The 18688-nt window shown below is 38.3% G+C and overlaps 2 protein-coding genes across 2 annotated transcripts; both read left to right on the top strand.

Annotated features, from left to right (window-relative positions):
* The first annotated feature begins 39 nt into the window (after positions 1–39).
* On the top strand, positions 40–7332 carry SGCB (sarcoglycan beta). The gene is made up of 6 exons (XM_014873409.2): positions 40–121; positions 1574–1783; positions 2563–2748; positions 2861–3052; positions 3558–3689; positions 4523–7332. Exons 1-6 carry the CDS (start codon positions 98–100, stop codon positions 4724–4726), a joined length of 948 nt encoding a protein of 315 aa, XP_014728895.1. The 5' UTR covers positions 40–97; the 3' UTR covers positions 4727–7332.
* Positions 7333–7662: 330 nt separating this feature from the next.
* Positions 7663–17137, top strand: LRRC66 (leucine rich repeat containing 66). The gene is made up of 4 exons (XM_014873396.2): positions 7663–8297; positions 10640–10809; positions 11344–11674; positions 13047–17137. The coding sequence occupies exons 1-4, from the start codon at positions 7802–7804 to the stop codon at positions 15401–15403; spliced, it is 3354 nt and encodes a 1117-aa protein (XP_014728882.2). The 5' UTR covers positions 7663–7801; the 3' UTR covers positions 15404–17137.
* The last annotated feature ends 1551 nt before the right edge of the window (positions 17138–18688 follow it).

The raw sequence follows: 18688 nt of genomic DNA, 5'->3' as shown, positions 1-18688 counted from the left end.
TGCCGGGTAACGCCAGTGGGCGCGGGCCGCAGGGACCCGGCCCGCGGAGCGGCACCAGGGGGCGCCCGCGGCCCCGGCGCAGCGGCGGCGGGGGAAGATGGCGGCGGCCGCCGCCGAGCAGGTCCGTCCGCAGCGGGACACGGGCACGGGGAGGCGGCGGCGCCGTCCCCGCTGCGGCCAGGGGGGAGCGGAGGAACGGGGCCGCGGGGAGCAGGCGGTCCGGCCGTGGGGTGCTGCTTGCGGAGGGGGTGCGAGGGCGCCATTTTCGCCGCGGTAGGCGAGGCTGCTGTGCTGGAGCGCTCCGGCCGAGGAGGCGAGAACAGCGCTCGGGCGGCGCTTCCCGCCCCATGCCCGGCGGTGTCCGGGCAGGACGGGCTCGGCCGTGCCGGGGAGAGGCAGCCCGAGCCTGCTGCCAGGCGGAGCGGCCCGGAGGGGCGGTGTCCTGCCCGCAGGCGTGGGTGTGTGACAGACAGAAATAGTTTGTACCCTGGGAGGGAGTGAGTGAGGCGCCTGGCATTTGAGCGGTGCGGGGCGCTGGGCACTGACGAGGGGCCGGGAGGCGGCGGCGGGTGCCTGCGGGGTCTGCAGGGTCACAGTGCGTCCAGAACATCTCCGAGGGACCGAACCCTCCATAAACTCGTCCGGGTCGAGCACCTTTCTCAACACCATCTCTTATTAGTTCTTTAGCAGCAGATGAAAACACGGTGTTGCTGTTCGTTACATCAGTGTAGACATGTGCAAGTGCAGTTACTTAAGGCGTAGCTTTAGGATTCGCTACAAGTGGACAAACTTAATTCCGTCCAAAAGATCAAGCCCCTCTTTGAAGATGTGAATCCCTAAATAGCAGATTGTTCCATTCAGGGGAAGGGGAGCAAAATTTTGGACAGTTACGAAAATACATTAAAGGTTTATTTTCACTATGAATATGTACCAGAGTTTCCTCTTCTAATTTGTTGTATGACAGGCTATCCTTTACAATCTCTTAACCTCAGACTATTACATGAAAGCTACTCTGGCCAAGTTCACCATGCCAGGTTTGAAGCCTCACAGTACCTTTCTCAATGCTGCATGCAACAACAGGAATCGAATGCAAACCCTGTGCTGTCAAACTAATTTAAAAATTGTATCCACCACAGTCTTTTTGAATAGTCACTCAGAGTCTATCACACATGAGCATGGAGGGAACTAAAATGCTGTGTATTGGCAGATGACCTACAGGATTATGTATCATGCCTGAGAGGTAAAAACTTGATTAGTTTCTTGGTAACTGGTTTGTTTTAGTTTTTTAATTGTAACAATGTAATTAATAATTCCTATCTGCCATGATAAATACGAGATATAAAGCCATATATTGTCTGAAAGTATCTGGATTTTAAATTTAGTAATTGTGTTAGCAGAGGTTGCTGTGGTTCTAAGTGTGTATTCTGACAGCAGGATTGCAGACTGAAATCTAATACTGAACATAATATCCAGTATATTCCACTAGTCAACTGACTTTTTTTGCATACATATGTATGTGTTTTTGTAGGCAATTTGCATGCCTTTTAAAGCTAACCCATGCCTCGTGTTACAGCAAAGTTCTAATGGCCCGGTGAAGAAGTCTATGCGAGAGAAGGCAGTGGAACGCAGGAACGTTAATAAGGAGCACAACAGTAACTTCAAAGCAGGATACATTCCGATTGATGAAGACCGTCTCCATAAGACAGGGTTACGTGGCAGGAAAGGCAACTTGGCCATATGTGTGATTGTTGTTCTTTTCATTTTGGCCATCATCAATCTGATTGTGAGTATAATAGCTATAGTGTAAGCAACATTAGGTCATATTTCATTCTGACAGTTCAATAAAAAAAAACAAAAACGTTTCCAGTATAGCTGAGGACTTAAAATATACTGAAGGAGATTCTAATTTTCCTTTCTTTTTAGTTCTTTTGTAATCTGAGCAAGATTAGATGGAAGAATGGCGTAAATTCAGGCATGATTATTTCAGTTATCATGGTCACCCCATGAGAGTTATTAGTACATATGCATTCAGGATATATGGCATATAAACCATGATTATATTTTACATTACAGAGCTGTATGTGAACATTCAGAATTAACTAGCCACTGCACTTTAAAGCTTTACGGTTCTAATTACCACATTTTTATTTCTTGGTCAATGAGAAGTAATAAATTATTTTTCATAATTGCACATCTATGTGTGCCTTCTTGCAGGTCAGTGTTAAGGATATGCCAAGCTGAACTGTTCAGGAAATTTGTTTAGTCAGTGATTACCCTTAAACAGAAAAAAGATGTAATTATAGATGTGATTTAATTTTTATGTGTATGTAAATTATTTTAGTTACTGCTTCAAATAAGTCTAGAAATAATTTTAAGTGCTTTTCAGAATTAAATGTATTTATGATGTTTTCAGTAAGAACAGACTAAAGTAAACTCACACTTAAAGCTCACTTAAACACTGGCATTAATAATTGTTCAAATAAAACTTCTAATTAATACAATAATTCTGGCAGTAAGATCCGACCAATCAACATAATCTTTGAAAATGTGTTTCTGTTTCAGATTACCCTGGTTATCTGGGCAGTGATAAGAATTGGTCCCAATGGTTGTGACAGTATGGAATTCCATGAGAGTGGCTTGTTGCGGTTTAAGCAAGTGTCTGACATGGGTGTTATACATCCCTTATATAAAAGCACTGTAGGAGGGAGACGGAATGAAGACTTGGTGATCACTGGGAATAATCAGCCTGTAAGTTATACCATGAATTGAAAGTTTGTGAGCAACACTAGAGAATTACACTCAGATTGCTAATAAATGTTACATTTGAAACATCATTAAGTTCATGACTTTGTTTCTGAAGATTGTATTTCAGCAAGGAACAACCAAGCTTAGTGTGGAAAAAGACAAAACTTCTATTACCAGCGATATTGGCATGGAATTTGTTGACCCACGAACACAAAATACTTTGTTCAGCACTGACTATGAAACTCATGAGTTTCATCTGCCAAATGGAGTTAAAATCTTGAATGTACAAAAGGCCTCGACTGAGAGGGTATGTCTCTTATTTTTTTAAGTAATAAGAATCCAGCCCATTGTTTTTTTGTGTAACAGTAAAGTAGGGTTAGTGGTTTTATAGAGGGTTGAGTGTGCCTTTGGAAGCACTGAGCAATCATGTTGCAGAAAAAACACAGCTATCAATACACAGGAGGAACAGATTAAGTGAAAACGGAAGGGTAAGTTTACATAATCTGATTTAACAGGAAGCCTGTATTTGGTACAAGTGTTAGCTGTGTATGACATAAAATTGTCACATGAATTTTTATTTTTATACAAAAAAATAATTTTACATACCTTCCAAAATTCAGTAATCCTGTTGTGAAATTGAATGTGGAAAATAACAAATATGCAGAATCTAATGGCAGAAGGGCAAAAAGTACATTCAAGTTTTTTATTGAATTGTATAGCACTACTTTTAAGGTAATTAAAGTTATTCAGACAAACACAAATGGCACATTTTCATTAAGGTGTAATACAGTTTTTTTTGATTATATTCTTAGATTACCAGCAATGCAACCAGTGATCTAAACATAAAGGTTGATGGTCGTGCCATTGTCCGGGGAAATGAAGGTGTTTTTATCACAGGCAAGACAATTGAGTTTCGAATGGGTGGAAACATGGAACTTAAAGCAGTAAGTATTTCAAATCAAAGCAGTTTTTTTAACAGCTTAGTTTCAAATATAGGCTGATAGTAAACTGATGTAGCTTTATGTTGTATTGCACTCTATATAGTTTCAAAATTTATATAAATTACAAATGCAAAGAAGTCATTATATTTAGTAGGATTTTAAATAGATGATTTATTACTTTGCTGTTAAGTAGTGGTTGAATAGCTTCAGGTAACATTAATTTACTACTGGTAAGACACCAAAAACCTATTACGGCCTCTGTACTGACATGAATACCAAAGGGAGTTAATCTCCCCTGGAAGCTTAACCGGGTTGGCAACCTTTGCCAGAAGAGCAAAGCTTATAGTTTGGAGCATTACCTTGTGTGCTGCTGCTGTAAGACTCACTAGCATTCCTTTAAGATTTTTGGAGATTAAGATGGCAGTATATACGGAACAATGGAAAAGAAGGACAAAGGTATATGCACTTTCAAATGTGAATGAATTTCATGTATGAACTCAAACACTGTTTCCCATTTCATGTCCATATTTTACATTTGCTTCATTTGCTATTAAGAATGTAAAGTGCAAAATCACACCAATGCTGTCTTTCTCAATATTGATCCACCATTGAAATAGCAAAATATTGCTGACTATAGTAAAGAAATCCATAGGCATTGCTATAATTTTCATTAAAAAATTAAACATTTGTATACATACCTTTCTATTATTGTTGATTCTACAGCCATCCTAGAGATGTTATTTATCCATTAAATGAACTTCTCAAAACCAATCTGCCTTATTTACATTAGAAGTTGTAATTTTACAACTTCTTTTTTTTTTTTCTCTCCTTAAAAGGAAAACAGCATCATCCTGAACGGAACTGTGATGGTCAGCCCATCACGACTGCCAAGTTCTTCTTACGGGGAACAATTCAATAATGGCAACTGGCTGCGCTTCAAGCTCTGCATGTGTGCAGACGGGACACTGTTCAAGGTTCAGGTGACAGGGCATAACATGGGCTGTCAGACCTCTGTCAACCCGTGTGGAGCCACACACTGAAACAGACTGCTGCTGGGACACGTCTCGTTTGTGTTTACATAGATTTGTATGAAGTAATTGCATGCTTTCAAGGGTTTCTTTTTTTTACAGCAGTTTATACTAACATTTCTTACATAGTATTTTTAAGGAAAGGCTGTTACAGTCAGCAATATTAGGTCATCATCCTGTTAGCTGCAAGTAGTAGCACTGAATCAGTAAGCTTTCAGGGTATTTGCATACTGAAGTACCTTCTCAAATTGGGATATATGTAAAGAACACAATCGTGGCAACAACTCTACTGCTTACACTTGTCTCTAGAGGGGGTTTTTGTCCTGTGTCCCAAGACGTTGAAGACTGCTGAGAACACACAACTGCAGTCTGAAGTACTTCAACCGGAATGTCAACTTTTTGTTGGAAATAGATTTTCATAGGACGGCTGAAGTGGCAGACTTTTCTTTCTTGTTGATACATTGATTTACCACAAACTTAGGTGGTTTACCAGATGTGTACTGAGAAGGATAATGGCAGATTCACTTTAAAATATTGTATTATTTCTGCCATGTATTCTCATGTTGTTAAAAAAAATTATGCTATCATAAATAATATTTGCAAAGTAATACTGAATATGGAAATGTAACTTGAATTTTGAAGTAGTCTTGCGGTTATTGAAGTGTTGCTTGAACTTCCATTCTGTCTGTGCAGCTAATGCATTCTACAGTTGCTTAATTTATGTGAAGTACTTACAAAACGTGTTTATATTAGAAGTACATTTTTAAAGATGTACTTATACCTTGCTTACCACCCAAAAATAGTGTTTTCCTGAGTGCTCTAATGTAAACAGTGTCTGAGTCCATTACTCAATAGGTAATAATCTAAGCATAACTGTTGCAGCAGTGTCTGAGGTCAGATCTCTCCTTCCCATAAATGTCTGTACTGATGCATTACTGAGAACATCAGAATTAAATTCTGAAGTTAAACTGCAGGTCTGTAATTCTAAATGTGCTGGTAGGACATCAGGGTAAATACATCTGTATCAAAATTTGGCAACAGTGAAACTATGCTGAACTGGGGCCTATTACAGCCTTCCAACTCCTTTTGCAGCAGTGAGGTGTTTTGTGCTAAAAATAAACTAGCTATTTATAAGATTCCTTCTTTCCCCACCCAACGTATTTCTTCAGTTTAAAATAGCTTTGTTTTGCAGTAGCATCAAGTAACCTTAATATTGGAGGCCTCAAAGTGACTTTATAACAGCTTTTTGACAAGTTTTTTGATAAGCACACACTTCTTTACCTAAAAGTTGTGTGAGTTTTACACATTAACTTCAGAACTGATTATTTGTTACAGGAAAGTAAACTATCTGCCCTTGTTTTACAGTGCTCAAAGTACATAGGATTCCATAAAATACGAATCAGCTCCTGCTGAACAAGAAATTCATATCTAAGGTCTCAATTTCTGAATTGTGGAAGGCAGTAAGAACTCCTGCATAATGTGTATAGGTGGAACTGATTTTTGGAGGGGTATTCATAAGTCAGGCATTACAGCACATGGGGGAGATCAGACGAGTCGTATTTCCCCCACTGTTCAAATGCAAAGCCAGATTTTGATGCTCAGTAGTTGTTGGGATTTTGGGGCTGGACAGCAGTGAAGCTGTTCTGACAAAATCAGAATAAGAAGAATATAATGCAGCAAAAAACACTGAGTTCTCACATTAAAGATCATGGGGAAGTACTAACATTTTGCATACTGCCTTCATGGTCCTTATACTTTTATCAGAGTTAATAGTTACTAAACATTTTAACACACATTTTGCTGCTTTACACCCATCTTTGCTGCTAAGCAGAGCCTCAGTATCTGTTACAGTTAAGAGGAGGAAATAAACTAACATTTTTAGAATTTTCACTTTCATGCTAATGAAAATTTGTCACTATTTTTATGTATAAAAATGCAAACACATCATAAAAATATAAAGAGGAGTATCCTTAAAGCTGAAGTACATCCTGAAAATGACAGATACTGCGTTGGTCAAGTAGGTTACACATGTATTAGAGCTCTTCTCTGATGAATACTAACATGCCTATATGCTAGTATTGAACTCCTGTAATTATCAAGAGGTTTTTTTAAAAATACTGTGTGCTGTGTAGAGCTGAAAGATTTTTTCATAAAGGTACTCTTAAATCATGATCTACAGAATTGTTTCTGAAGTGTGGATTTTTTGGTCAAAATGTAGCAAAACCAATCATGAAAATACCAAATTAAATAAATTATCAAATTTGGTAGTCATTATGTATTGTTAATATATTTTATATTTATATTACACAGTTTGAGAAATGTTGGCACCACACATGCCTTTTGCTGAGCACTTATTTGTTTATCTTCTAACTGCCTAAGGTACATTTTTCTATTTGTATTTAAAACATTGAGTGGAACACTGTTTATTTCAGTCCCACATATGCACTTAAGATTCTGTGTGTTATAAAGTGCATTCTACATGCCTTTGTAAAATGGGTACACTGAAACAACTTGCATGTGAAGACTTTTTACCATCTGTAAGTGTGGTGGTTGTTCCCATGGGTGAAAGGCAGTAGAATTTCATGTTTGTTTTGAAATAAAACAAATTCTAAGATGCAGCTGCAGTTCAGAAGCGTTATTTGTAAGAATCGTTTTTCATTAAAAATACATTGTTGTGCTATTGATACGGAAACTGGAAGTATAAAAATTGTTCCACACCTGTTTATCATAGATTGTATGTGGTGGACTTTGCTCAGTGTAGTCGTGTGCAATACCTGAAACAGAGTTCAAAAGTCTCCACTGTTGTTAGATCTCAAGCTCTCAAGAAGTTGTGTTTCTCGACCAAAAGGCTGGAAAAGAAGAAAAAGGTTCTAATGGCTTTTTTGGGATAGATGGAAGGAGGGGGGAGGTTACCAGTTTATGAATGTTCTTTCTGAAAACAAGTCAGCCTCCAAAACTGAATGTTTAAGGCAGAATGTTGGTAATGCTGTGGTTATTCGGTGTTGATTTTTTTTAACGTCAAACTATTTTTGCTTTCTCTTCTTGTGCTAAACTTAACCATGATTCTACGTTTTACACATAGATACCATGGATAACCTTCACTTGCATGTCATAGCTGTGGTCCTTTACTTTAATCTCCCTGGATCAGTGGGAACCAAGTCACAGTGGATTCTTCCTGCTACACACCATCGTTCAGAATGCCGGTGGGATGGGCAGTTCTTACTGAATTGCTCCTTTGCTAGAATATCTACTATTCCAGAAGATCTATCACAAACAGCAGTAACAGCTGATTTGAGTTACAATAATATTAAAACTTTTGTGTGCTGTGATGGAAGAAATGAAGAGTGGATGCTAAAACACCTGAACCTCAGTAACAACCTGATTTCTGAACTCACTTTAACTACTTGTACAAATCTACCCATTTTAGAAACTCTAAACCTCAATGGTAATGCCATCCACACCCTCACACTGGACATGCCTTCACCTGCACATGGGTGTAAAAAGTACAGCATTGTTGATCGTCTCCTGCCTGCTTTGAAAGTATTGTCACTTGAAAGAAATAATCTTAATACAGTTCCAAGAGGTAAGCATTTCAAAAATCTTTAAGGACTTGACTCCCAAGGGATAGGTTGGTTTTGCATATAATTCTTGCATCTTACTGAATCCAGAATGTGACTTACTCATTTTATTATACTTAAGATGAGGGAAAGTTCCACCAGCAAATACAGAGGTGGAAGTAAATCTGTTGTTTGTTTACTGTGTTAGGATTTTTATAATACAGTCTTAGCAACTGTCCTGTGTTATTAGCAGTCAAATATAACCAGATTTATCCTTTAAGAGCCCGAGCAGTATTCTTGCTTGTTGTGTAGAAAGGGGGAGTAAGGATCTTTGGAAAAAAAACAGCCTCCACATCCAAGTTGTGAACCTTAAGGTCAAAAAAATTATAAATCATGAATTTCATAGTACCCTTCAGAAGGAAATCAACATTCTTAAATAAAACTTGCTGCAGTTTCAGTATTTCAGAGACAGGAAAATATATTTTGTTCATTACAAACGATTTTGCTCAGTGCTGTTTAATACTCAGTTACAGCGACACCTTGGTGTAACAGGAGAGGGCTGTAAGGTTTCGATAGACTTTGAGAAAGGCTTTGCTGGTCACTGAACTATGCTGGGCAGCTTAGCCTTTATCCAGGGATGATTCACAGTTGCCAAACGGCTCAAATGAAGCAGAAGCTACCAGATGAGCAACCCTGTCCAATATGTTGAATTTATTGATGTCACCGTCAGATTCATTAGAGTTTGAAAATACAGGAGAACAAGTGATGACAAACAAAAATACCACTTATCCCACAAAATCACAAAAAGATAATATATTTTCCCCTACACAGGATCATGAAAGTTCCATTTTTCTCCATTTATGCTATTAAATAATTTTCTGGCACACAGGAAACCCATTTCACTTTATGATTTGGTAGTGTCTGTGTAGACAAGGTATCTGTATAGACAGTAGAGAAAAGCTTACATTATAAAATATATCAATGAAGATTTGATTTGTTTGCTAGATAAATATGACTGCCCATTATAGGATGCCTCAGAAGGTCAGACAGATTAATCCTCTTCTATAAGAGACTTAATTTTTTAAGTTCAAATTTTTGTGCATGGTACCACCATACTTCAAGTTATACTTAAATCCTGTATTCATTTAAATACACATTCAGAACTTTATTCTTGTCCAAAATACTTCACTGAAATTCTGAGGTTTAACCTCTGGAAAGAAAATACAAACTGCAGTTCTATAGCTGAGGTTTCCCACAGAGAAACCCTTCTCCCAACTCCTCCCCCCAGCAAGAGTAAGGCTGCTGCCCACTGCTGCTGTATATTTTTGGCACAAACTGAAATTTAGGGAAGTACCCACAGTACAATTCCTCCTGCAAGTGCACTGATAAATTTATAAACTGCTAGAACTTCTGTATGCCTTTTCCTATCACCAACCTCTAGTTTTATACCATAAATGAATCATTCCCCGTGCTTTTCACAATAAACCCAAAGATCAATTACTTAGCAAACAGAACTGCTGGTTGAGAAAATAGGTTTCTGGTAAACAAGGTGACACCAAGGGCAATTTTTTTAAGAACTAGTAACTTCTCAAAAATACTGCATGATCAAAAATCACTTTAGAGTAACACTGTGGTGTCAAACACTCAGCATCAGTGAGGATGCTGAATGTTCAAGTGCCTGCCTTTTCACTGGACCTTGCAGGCTGGAGCTTCAGGGGCTATCTTCACAGCATCTCAGAAAAATGAGGTGTGTCCAGTAATCGAAAGTGTTCCTTATGTAAGGTGGATGTTATTTTAACTAGGATACACTGAAGAATATATTGTCATGCTTCATAATTCACAGGCAGATAGGCATAAACAACAACATGGTTGTTCCCATTTGGTTTTATATCGTATGAATACAGTTTGAATAATTCCACATATGAAAAACTCCTGTGAAACTGCCCATGCAAATGGATAGGATACTACATCACTTTTTGCATCTCTTTTACTTACAGTCAACATATTTGGATCTTATCAACTCAACATATTCCACCCTTTTTTACCCTCCTATCTCCAGTTCTCCAGAGAAGCTTGCTCAAAGTACAGAGTTCACAATAATTTTGTTAGCACAAAGAAATGCTAGTGCTTTTATGAAAGTGTCAATTTTTAAGACATTCACTGACTGTGAATGTTTTCATGTGCAAGCTGTTGATGCTATGCAGTTTTTAGAGTGGGATAACCCCTGACTAAGAAAGGCATAACACAAAGGCTGCAGCCAATCATTGCAATAATGAGGAATGGAAGGAATTTTGTTGCAAAGAATTTTATAAACATGCAATTGGGAAAACAAGAATATGAAATGTAAAATAGGTTTTTTTATTCCTAGGACTAGGGCTCCTGCAGTCTTTACAAACTGTCCATATGTCATCCAATGCCATACAACAGATTGACCCAAAGGATTTTCAAAACTGTTCACAGCTGAAGGACATTGACCTGCGAAACAACAAGATAACTAAAATTCATCCAGATGCCTTCAGAGATCTGAAAAAATTACAGGTTGCAAAGCAATACAACTGTTTTAATATTTTGTTAATCATTAAAGATGTTATTTACCAACTATCCAGCATGATTATATGATTCTGATTATAATACTAGTCTACAACTAAAAAAATAGAGCAAATAGTGAAAATATTTTTATATATTTGCTTTTTATATGTAGGAAAACACACATGCTGAAAAATACAAGATATAACCATAAATTCACTATTTCTCTATTCTCACTATTTCAAATCAATCCATAACTGCCTTAAACACATACATGTCCCTTTCTACCCCATCCCCTCCATAGCAAGAGCCCTGCAGCTCCCTATTCACACAGAGGTAAGTCTACTATGAGAGAATGTTAAACACCACAATTTTAAACTTTTCATCTACATTAAAAAGCTTAGGACAACATTATTGAAATCCTAAGCAGATGTGTTGTTCACAGAAGTACAGAAGTGCTTGTACACTAAAACACAGTTGTAAGATGTTGCAGTAAGAATTCCATTGTAAGCCTTATCAAATTAATTCTGTATTATTTCCAAATAGGTCGTGGATCTCCGTGAAAATGGTCTGACAATCCCTCTACCAGAGACACTTATCAGTCTGAACTTTTTTCAATTTGAAGTGTATTTGTCAAAGAATGCCAGGATATTTAACTGCAGGCTAAATGCTTTCAAACATTTATTTCATTTTGTCTTTGACTCCACAAGGAACAAATTGAGCCTTTCATACAATAAGTCTGCCAACAATGCCCAGAAACCTCTGCTGTATCTTTCAAGTTTCCATTTAAACTGCAGGGACAATGTTTTACTCAAAAGGGCCACAGTCCCAACAGGGAACACATCAGTCCTGACCTGTAACTTGGACAACATAAGGGGTATGTACATCAGGCATTCCATCCAAAATCAATGCAGAATGATCAAATAAATCTGGTTTTAAAAGTATATTTCTAAAGACACTGTTTAAAAATAACTGAGTAACAATTTAACATGCAAAAATGCTTCATCAGAAAGTAGGATTCTGCTTAGACTATTTAAAAATTAGGTTTCCCTTTGTCCCCTTCCTTACATTAAAGGAGAAGGTGATGCCAAATTATATACAGATAAGTCTCAGTAAGTAGTGCATTGCACATGTATTGGTTCACTTTGCCCTGAAACAAAGGACCAAATAGTGGGGTGGCACTTCTGAGGCATGTAGAAAACCAAGAAGGAGGCAATACTTTTCCGTATTCAGTTACAGCAAAATGAAATGAAGGTTTATTTGCAGGGAAAAAGATTCCTATTTCTTCTAAAAAAGTACAGCTACTGTAGCACACACTTCACTTGCATTTAAAATTAATAGAGGGTATAAGCAACAAAACCTATAGAGCCAAGACTTACCACGCAGATGGAAAACTAAGGCCAAACGTAGAGCAGGTGTATTTGTCATGTGCTGTAAGGCAAAATGATTTAACTCTAATAGACTAACAGCACTTGGAGGTGGTAAGGCTTTCTCCTGGGAATACTTCAACCCAAATAAAAATATGCAGGACCTATCAGAAATGTCCCCTGCTTTTTCTGTTTACAAGAAAAGTCACAGAAACCTGGATTAAAATCAGCACATTGGATTGCAGCAAAACTCAGCTGGGAGTAAAAGCTGATCCAAAGACAAAGACAAAAATACGACCTTGAAACAAATTGCTAAAAGCTACCAACCAGACATGGCCCACATTTGCTCAAGTTTGGAACAATTGCTCAATCTGTATAAATATCCTTGATATACAGACTTTTTTCTGCAGTCAGATCAGCAACTACAGGAAAATCACAGTGGTTGAAACACTGTCAATTAAGAGGTGGTTTTATCCCACAGCTGCACACAGTGACCGTGGCCAGGCTGCAGAGCATCTGGCTGTAGCCAAGTCTCTTCCACAAGGAAGAGCAGCAGGTGTTTCTAGTACACCTCAACTTGCTTAGATGATTTCAGTGATCTCCTCCCTCACACTACTATTTTTCTTGTAAAATCTGCGATTAAGATCCCACATCTTCTGTGTTTTTAGATGGGAGGCAGTGGGGACGGGCCTGTAATATGGTTTAACTGACTTTGTACCATGTAAAATTATTTAGGATTAATAAAAGGAAAATTAGGTTTATAATAAACATAAAATTACGGGAGATAGTCCAGAGTATATTCTTAAAAACATCACTCAACCCTGCAAACCAGGTATACTATGCTTTTAACAAAGACTGAGTTTGTATTTTCTTTCATTTCAGGCAATGGAGTTTCTTGGTGGACACCTAAGGGCAGAATTTCAAAAAATCACAGTCTTCCTGATATGACACTGGATAAAATGAATAATTTAGTGATATACAATGCTGAGAAAACTGCTGAAGGATTATATTTGTGTCTTTTTAATACAACAAAAGAGAAATATCTCATTTACGATATAGAGGTGAAAGAAGGAGTTTCAGCATTTTTGGTTAGAAAAGCCAGGGACACGAACGCTGTTTTTAGACAGAAAGAAACAGAGTCAAACTTTGCACTGGCTGTCTCCCTCTCTGTACTCATCACATTTGTTTGTGCTTTTTGTCTGGGTGCTTTTGCTAGACCCTACCTGGAGAGGCTGTGGAGACTCATGTGCAGGAACAAAAATTCAGGTCCAGAGCACACGTATTCTAATCAAGCTTTTTCAGATGAAACCTTGAGTGGTGAGCCTGGCAGTGGTGTACATTCACCAAATCCCAAAGCACAGTACCAGAAACAAAGCAAAACTGAGATCAACTTGAAGAAAATACCAATGTCTTCAAAAGTCCAACCTAGTATTGACGATAATGAAAGTACAAATATTTATGATACTGAACTATTTTTTGGTAGGACAGACTACCAGAACAGCAATGAAATAATACCAAAAAGCAAAGTAAGAAACAACTCTAGCCTGCTGCATTCTGAGATCACAAAAATGAGACCAGATTCTCCAGAAAGAAAAGGTATTGCTTCACATAATGAACCCAGGCACGCTAAAAAATTTACGCAGGGAAGGCAAAATTGTGAAAAACAATTTGGTCTAAATGGCAACAAAAATATACCTAGTGATGTTGGAGATTTTATTTCATCCAGTAGCTCCAGAAGATATGCAGATAATGAGAATTTAAGCATCTATGAAACAATAGGAAACTCTCCCCTTACAGAGCATGACTATAAAAGGATACATTCACATGAAAAAGATGCTTCAGCTGATATATTTGGTGACAGTTCTTCATCTGAAGGGATTCCATTCACAATGAGTGATTCTAGTTCTTTAGCAGACTTTGAACTGGAACAATCTGATATTCGTGAAAACTTTCCAGTCTGTCAGTCATTGCCAGATGAAGCCAACACAGACAGTGGAACCGAGAAGTTTGCAACACCACCAGAGTCTCCAGTCATTACTGCTGAACTTCAGGAGACTGGGATAAATGAAGATGAGAACAGTGCCTATTTTGAAACCAGTATTAATTATGGATCAGATACCACCACACGTGAAACAGCATCCTCTTACACTGATAAATGCAGTGGCCATGTAAGGGTGTCAGATCCAGATACAGTTAGCTCTTCAAGTCAAGAAATTCCAGATACATTTGATTATTTTGCTAATACAGAATCAACAGTACAAAACTCTATTTCTGATTCTCTCCACAATCAAAGTACAGATTTTGGTAACACTGTATTTAAGTTAAAACATTTTCCCCCACATGACACAGAGAAAACTTCTGAAGAGGATGAACTGCAGCTGTCTCTGCTTCCCAGAGAACCACAGCATTCCCTCAGCTTCACACACACGGAACAAAAAGAAAATGCACCAGCAGAAAGTACAGATGAGCACACAGCCAGGAACTCCCCAGAAAAGAATCATGGTGAAGCAGACATTACATTAAGAAATATGAGTACATCTGAGGACAATGGCTTTATTTTTGCTCCCACTGATACTGGTTTGAATGAAGTTGTAAAAAAACCATCACTGCTGCATTCCAGCAAAGAATCATCTCTTCAATTGCTGTCTGAACACACAGGTGAAAAACATTTCATGTTTGTTACGCAGCAAGATCACTTGCTACCACAGGAGAAGCAGGCTTGTGCAGATAAAATGCAAGAAGGTTCTGATGAGAAAAATTCTGATGAATTCAAAGAATTACAGGATACCAACAATTGCAATCTACCTGAAGAAATGCAGTCTTGTAATCCTACACCAGTTCTGCTGCATCTTCATAGTTCTGGGAAAACACAGTCAGAATTCACAACTGATGATTGCTTCCAACTGAATCAGAGTGATGAGGATGCAGATTCCTTCTCAATCCCACAAGGTTTCTTCAGTGAAAGCACACCATACAGTTCATATTCCTTCCCACAAAAGCCTATAGGAAATACAATCTCTGAAAGCACTGATTCCAGCAAGATGAAGGATCACACTACTTTGACAGAACTGGAGAACCATTCTGCAACAACTGTAGAACACCTCCAAAATTCCAGTGAAAATCTCAGCAAAAAAAGTCAGACAAATTCAGGACAGAACCCGTTTTTTGTTAAGAAGAAAAGAGCATTTGATGGATTTGCTAATATTTTGCAAAGCCAGAGAACAAACTTCAATAGTTGAAACACAAAATGGTAATACTAAGCTTCCACAGTGTTTGTCATTACAGCAAGTGCAAACTTTATTTTGTATTAAAGTGAAATTACTTTTGTTTAGAAGGGTACTCGTAAAAAAAACAAAAATAGACTTTATAAAAAGGTACTCCAGAATATTAATAAAGCTTTTACTGAATTATATTTACTTTCTCATTATTGGTAGCTGATACTAATATATCATTTCCCTTGGAATTTGCTTCAGATACTCACTGTTTCATCTTTTTGCCTAAAATAAATGCAAAATGGAAATTTATATTATTACTACCATTGTGTTTTCTTATAGCACTCAACCTATACAGTGAAATAGTATATACTACCATCTTCTGTGTTTTGAGACAGATTTGTGGATTACCTCTGAATTCCTAGTGTTGCAAAGATAAATAAAGTCCAAGCAGTATTCAATTACATTTCAAAAATTACTTTTTAACTTGGCAAAAGAGAGAAAACCACCTTTCTCAAAGAAACAGAATAGACTTCAATTCTTGCAGAAACATCAGTTATAGAAAGTTGCTATAATGAGACATCACCCCAAGTTTGCAGATGTGGTGACATAGGCAGGGTGATTTAAAAAAAAAGATAAAGGATCCTATACGCACTTGAGAATTTTACTTAAGAGGGGGAAAGAGCAGTTCAAAACTGTTATTTTAGAACATCAGTAGCCAAAAGATAGCAAATGTAAGGTAAAATTACCTCTGAATATAGCCCAAGGCCCTTTCAGCAGACTCAGTATCACTGATACAGTCCTTGAAGAGAAATGTCATCATGAAAGGGAGCAGACCCAGTTCTGGGAAAATGCAGGAAGCTGGCTACATCTCTGGGAAAACTCTTCCACAAAGACACTATTAACTCCTAGAAACTCCAAACAGAAGGAACACATTTCAATTCCTTCACAAGGGGATTAAGTCCAATGGCACACTGCATCACTGAAACTACCTTTAAAGAAAAAATGAAAAACAAAGAGCCCCCACCAGCTTTCAGTAAAGCTCATTATCCAGACAAGTTCTTTGTGGGCAAAACAACTTTAAAAATGCAAGGCCTGAAAAAAAGCACTGACTTGCTCTTTTTGATATCTATGGGTCTTCAAACACCATTAACAGCTCTCCAAAGCCTGTCATCTTTTGGCTGTTGCAGCTGCTAAAATGTTAGAAATCTAACTATACAAGCAAGCCCATTTTGTGAATCATGGGGAAAAAAACCCACTCAAGTGCTCTACTGGTATCTCATACACTGAAATGTTTTGCCATTTGCTTGTGGAACAGTCCAATAGGATTTCAAAATACATATTGGAAAATCTTTTTTCCTGACCATGAGAATGCTGCAGTGGTGAGGCAGACAGTACACTACTTGTGAGAAGCTGCAGGACTTCTAAGATTCCCTTTATACCATAAAGTTGTGGGAAAGTTTCTGTTTTCATCAGGCGAAGTAAATTCGCTCCTTTATAGTGGGATTTTAGTATGTGGAAAAGTATTCATTCTACTGTCAAAATACTATGTTTCATCTCTAACTTATCTTCGTATTTCTGCCTAATCTTGCCACTGTCCTTTGCTACTCATCTCTCCAGTCTTACTATCACATCTTCATTAAAATCCAAACACTCAATTGCTTCTCCTTCTTATTAGTTTACTTCATTAGCAATTGCTCTTTAATACAAAGCCTTTGTATTTTCTGTGACTTCCACACAGAACTCATCATACTCTGCTCTTCCCTACCCACCCCATGTTAGTATGCCCTTCTATATAGAATTAGCTACACAGTCCCACACACACAGACCCCAACATTGTATCCTCACCTTTCTTTACATTTAATCCACTGTATCTTGTTCACACTGAAAACTGATTTAGCTTCATTGGCCACTGGGAATTTTCTAGGACACCTATACTAGTAGGAAGTCCATTGCTGTTACTATCCCAGCTGACTGTAGGTAATCAAAGTCACAGAATAAGCTCGATAAAAAAGGTGCCTGAGCGTATGCTGTATGAATTTGCAACTGAAGCATGAGGAATCAGCCAAGAGGATGTCTGGACACACCGTTCTCACAGGGCAATGGCCTGCCGAGCTCCACAAGTGACAGGACACAGAATCCCTCATACAGTGAATCAGGACAGGAAAAACTACAGGTGTTTTAAGAGCAGATCAAGAACTTCAAATACAGTAACCAGAATGAAATAAAACTCATTTCAAACACATAATAGTTTGATAATTGTCAAGTTATTTGCTGTAGGTACAAAGCATTTCAATCTTTCTTGAATATGCTGAAAATTGGGCTAGAAATTAACCCTTAAATATAAGAAGACATGCACATTTAACCTACACATAACAAACAAAAGAAACTGTTTTGGATAGTAGCAGTAAATTTTTCACAGTAGAGAAGACTGTGACTCACCCCCTATGATGAATACAGATAAGCAACAGCCTACATTCTGAGAATTGGCAAAGTCAATCCCAGCCTTCATCAGAAACATAAACACAATGAAAAACTTATTCAGGATGAGTTCTGCATTACAATATTCTAATTGCAATGTAAATCCATTGATTTCAAGTAATATTTTAAGTCAAGGTTGGAAGCAATATCTGGAGGTCATTTAGTTCAACCATCCTGATGAAGCAGGGCCACCTAGAGCCAATTGCTCAGGACCATGTTCAGATAGCTTTTGAGTATCTCTGAGGATAAACTCAGTAACAGTGCATGGTGACCCTCACAGAAAACAGCAGCAGTTCTTGATGTTCAGATGGAGTCTCCTATGTTTCAGTTCATGCCCACTGTCTGGCCCTGTCACTGGGCACTGGCTGAAGAGTCTTTGTCTTCTTTACACCCTTCCTTCAGACATTTAAATACTTTAGTAAGACTTCCCACAGCACCTTCTCTTCTCCAAGCTAAACAGCTATAAGCCTTTCCTCATAGGAAAGAAGTTCCCATCCCTTCATTATGGCCCTCCATTCATGGCCCTCTACTGGACCCTCTCTGGAATGTCACAGGATTTCTGGTACTGGGATGCCCAGAACACGACACAGTAGCCAGGTGTAGCCTCACCAGTGCTGTGCTGTGTAGGAGGGAATAATTATCACTCCGCTGGCAATACTTTGTCTCAATCAGACCAGGAACCACTCACCTTCTTCACAGCAAGGATTATTGCTGGCTCATCTCTGACTTGGTGTCTGTCAGGACCCCCAGTCCCTTTTCCCAAGTTGTTTTCCAGCTGGGTGGCCCTCAGCAGATACTGGTGCAGGGGGTTGCTCCTCCCCAGCTGCAGAC

Source organism: Sturnus vulgaris, chromosome 4 (assembly GCF_052056855.1).
Source record: "Sturnus vulgaris isolate bStuVul1 chromosome 4, bStuVul1.hap1, whole genome shotgun sequence".
NCBI lineage: Eukaryota > Metazoa > Chordata > Aves > Passeriformes > Sturnidae > Sturnus > Sturnus vulgaris.
The sequence above is the reverse complement of the archived record's forward strand: the minus strand, read 5'-3'. Positions and strand labels throughout refer to the sequence as shown.

Coding starts and splice junctions, on each gene's coding strand:
- LRRC66 (XM_014873396.2), top strand. CDS start 7,802: ATGGATAACCTTCACTTGCATGTCATAGCTGTGGTCCTTTACTTTAAT. Junction 8,298..10,639: donor TCTTAATACAGTTCCAAGAG/GTAAGCATTTCA, acceptor TTTTATTCCTAG/GACTAGGGCTCCTGCAGTCT. Junction 11,675..13,046: donor TAACTTGGACAACATAAGGG/GTATGTACATCA, acceptor CTTTCATTTCAG/GCAATGGAGTTTCTTGGTGG.
- SGCB (XM_014873409.2), top strand. CDS start 98: ATGGCGGCGGCCGCCGCCGAGCAG. Junction 1,784..2,562: donor TGGCCATCATCAATCTGATT/GTGAGTATAATA, acceptor TTTCTGTTTCAG/ATTACCCTGGTTATCTGGGC. Junction 3,053..3,557: donor AAAAGGCCTCGACTGAGAGG/GTATGTCTCTTA, acceptor TTATATTCTTAG/ATTACCAGCAATGCAACCAG.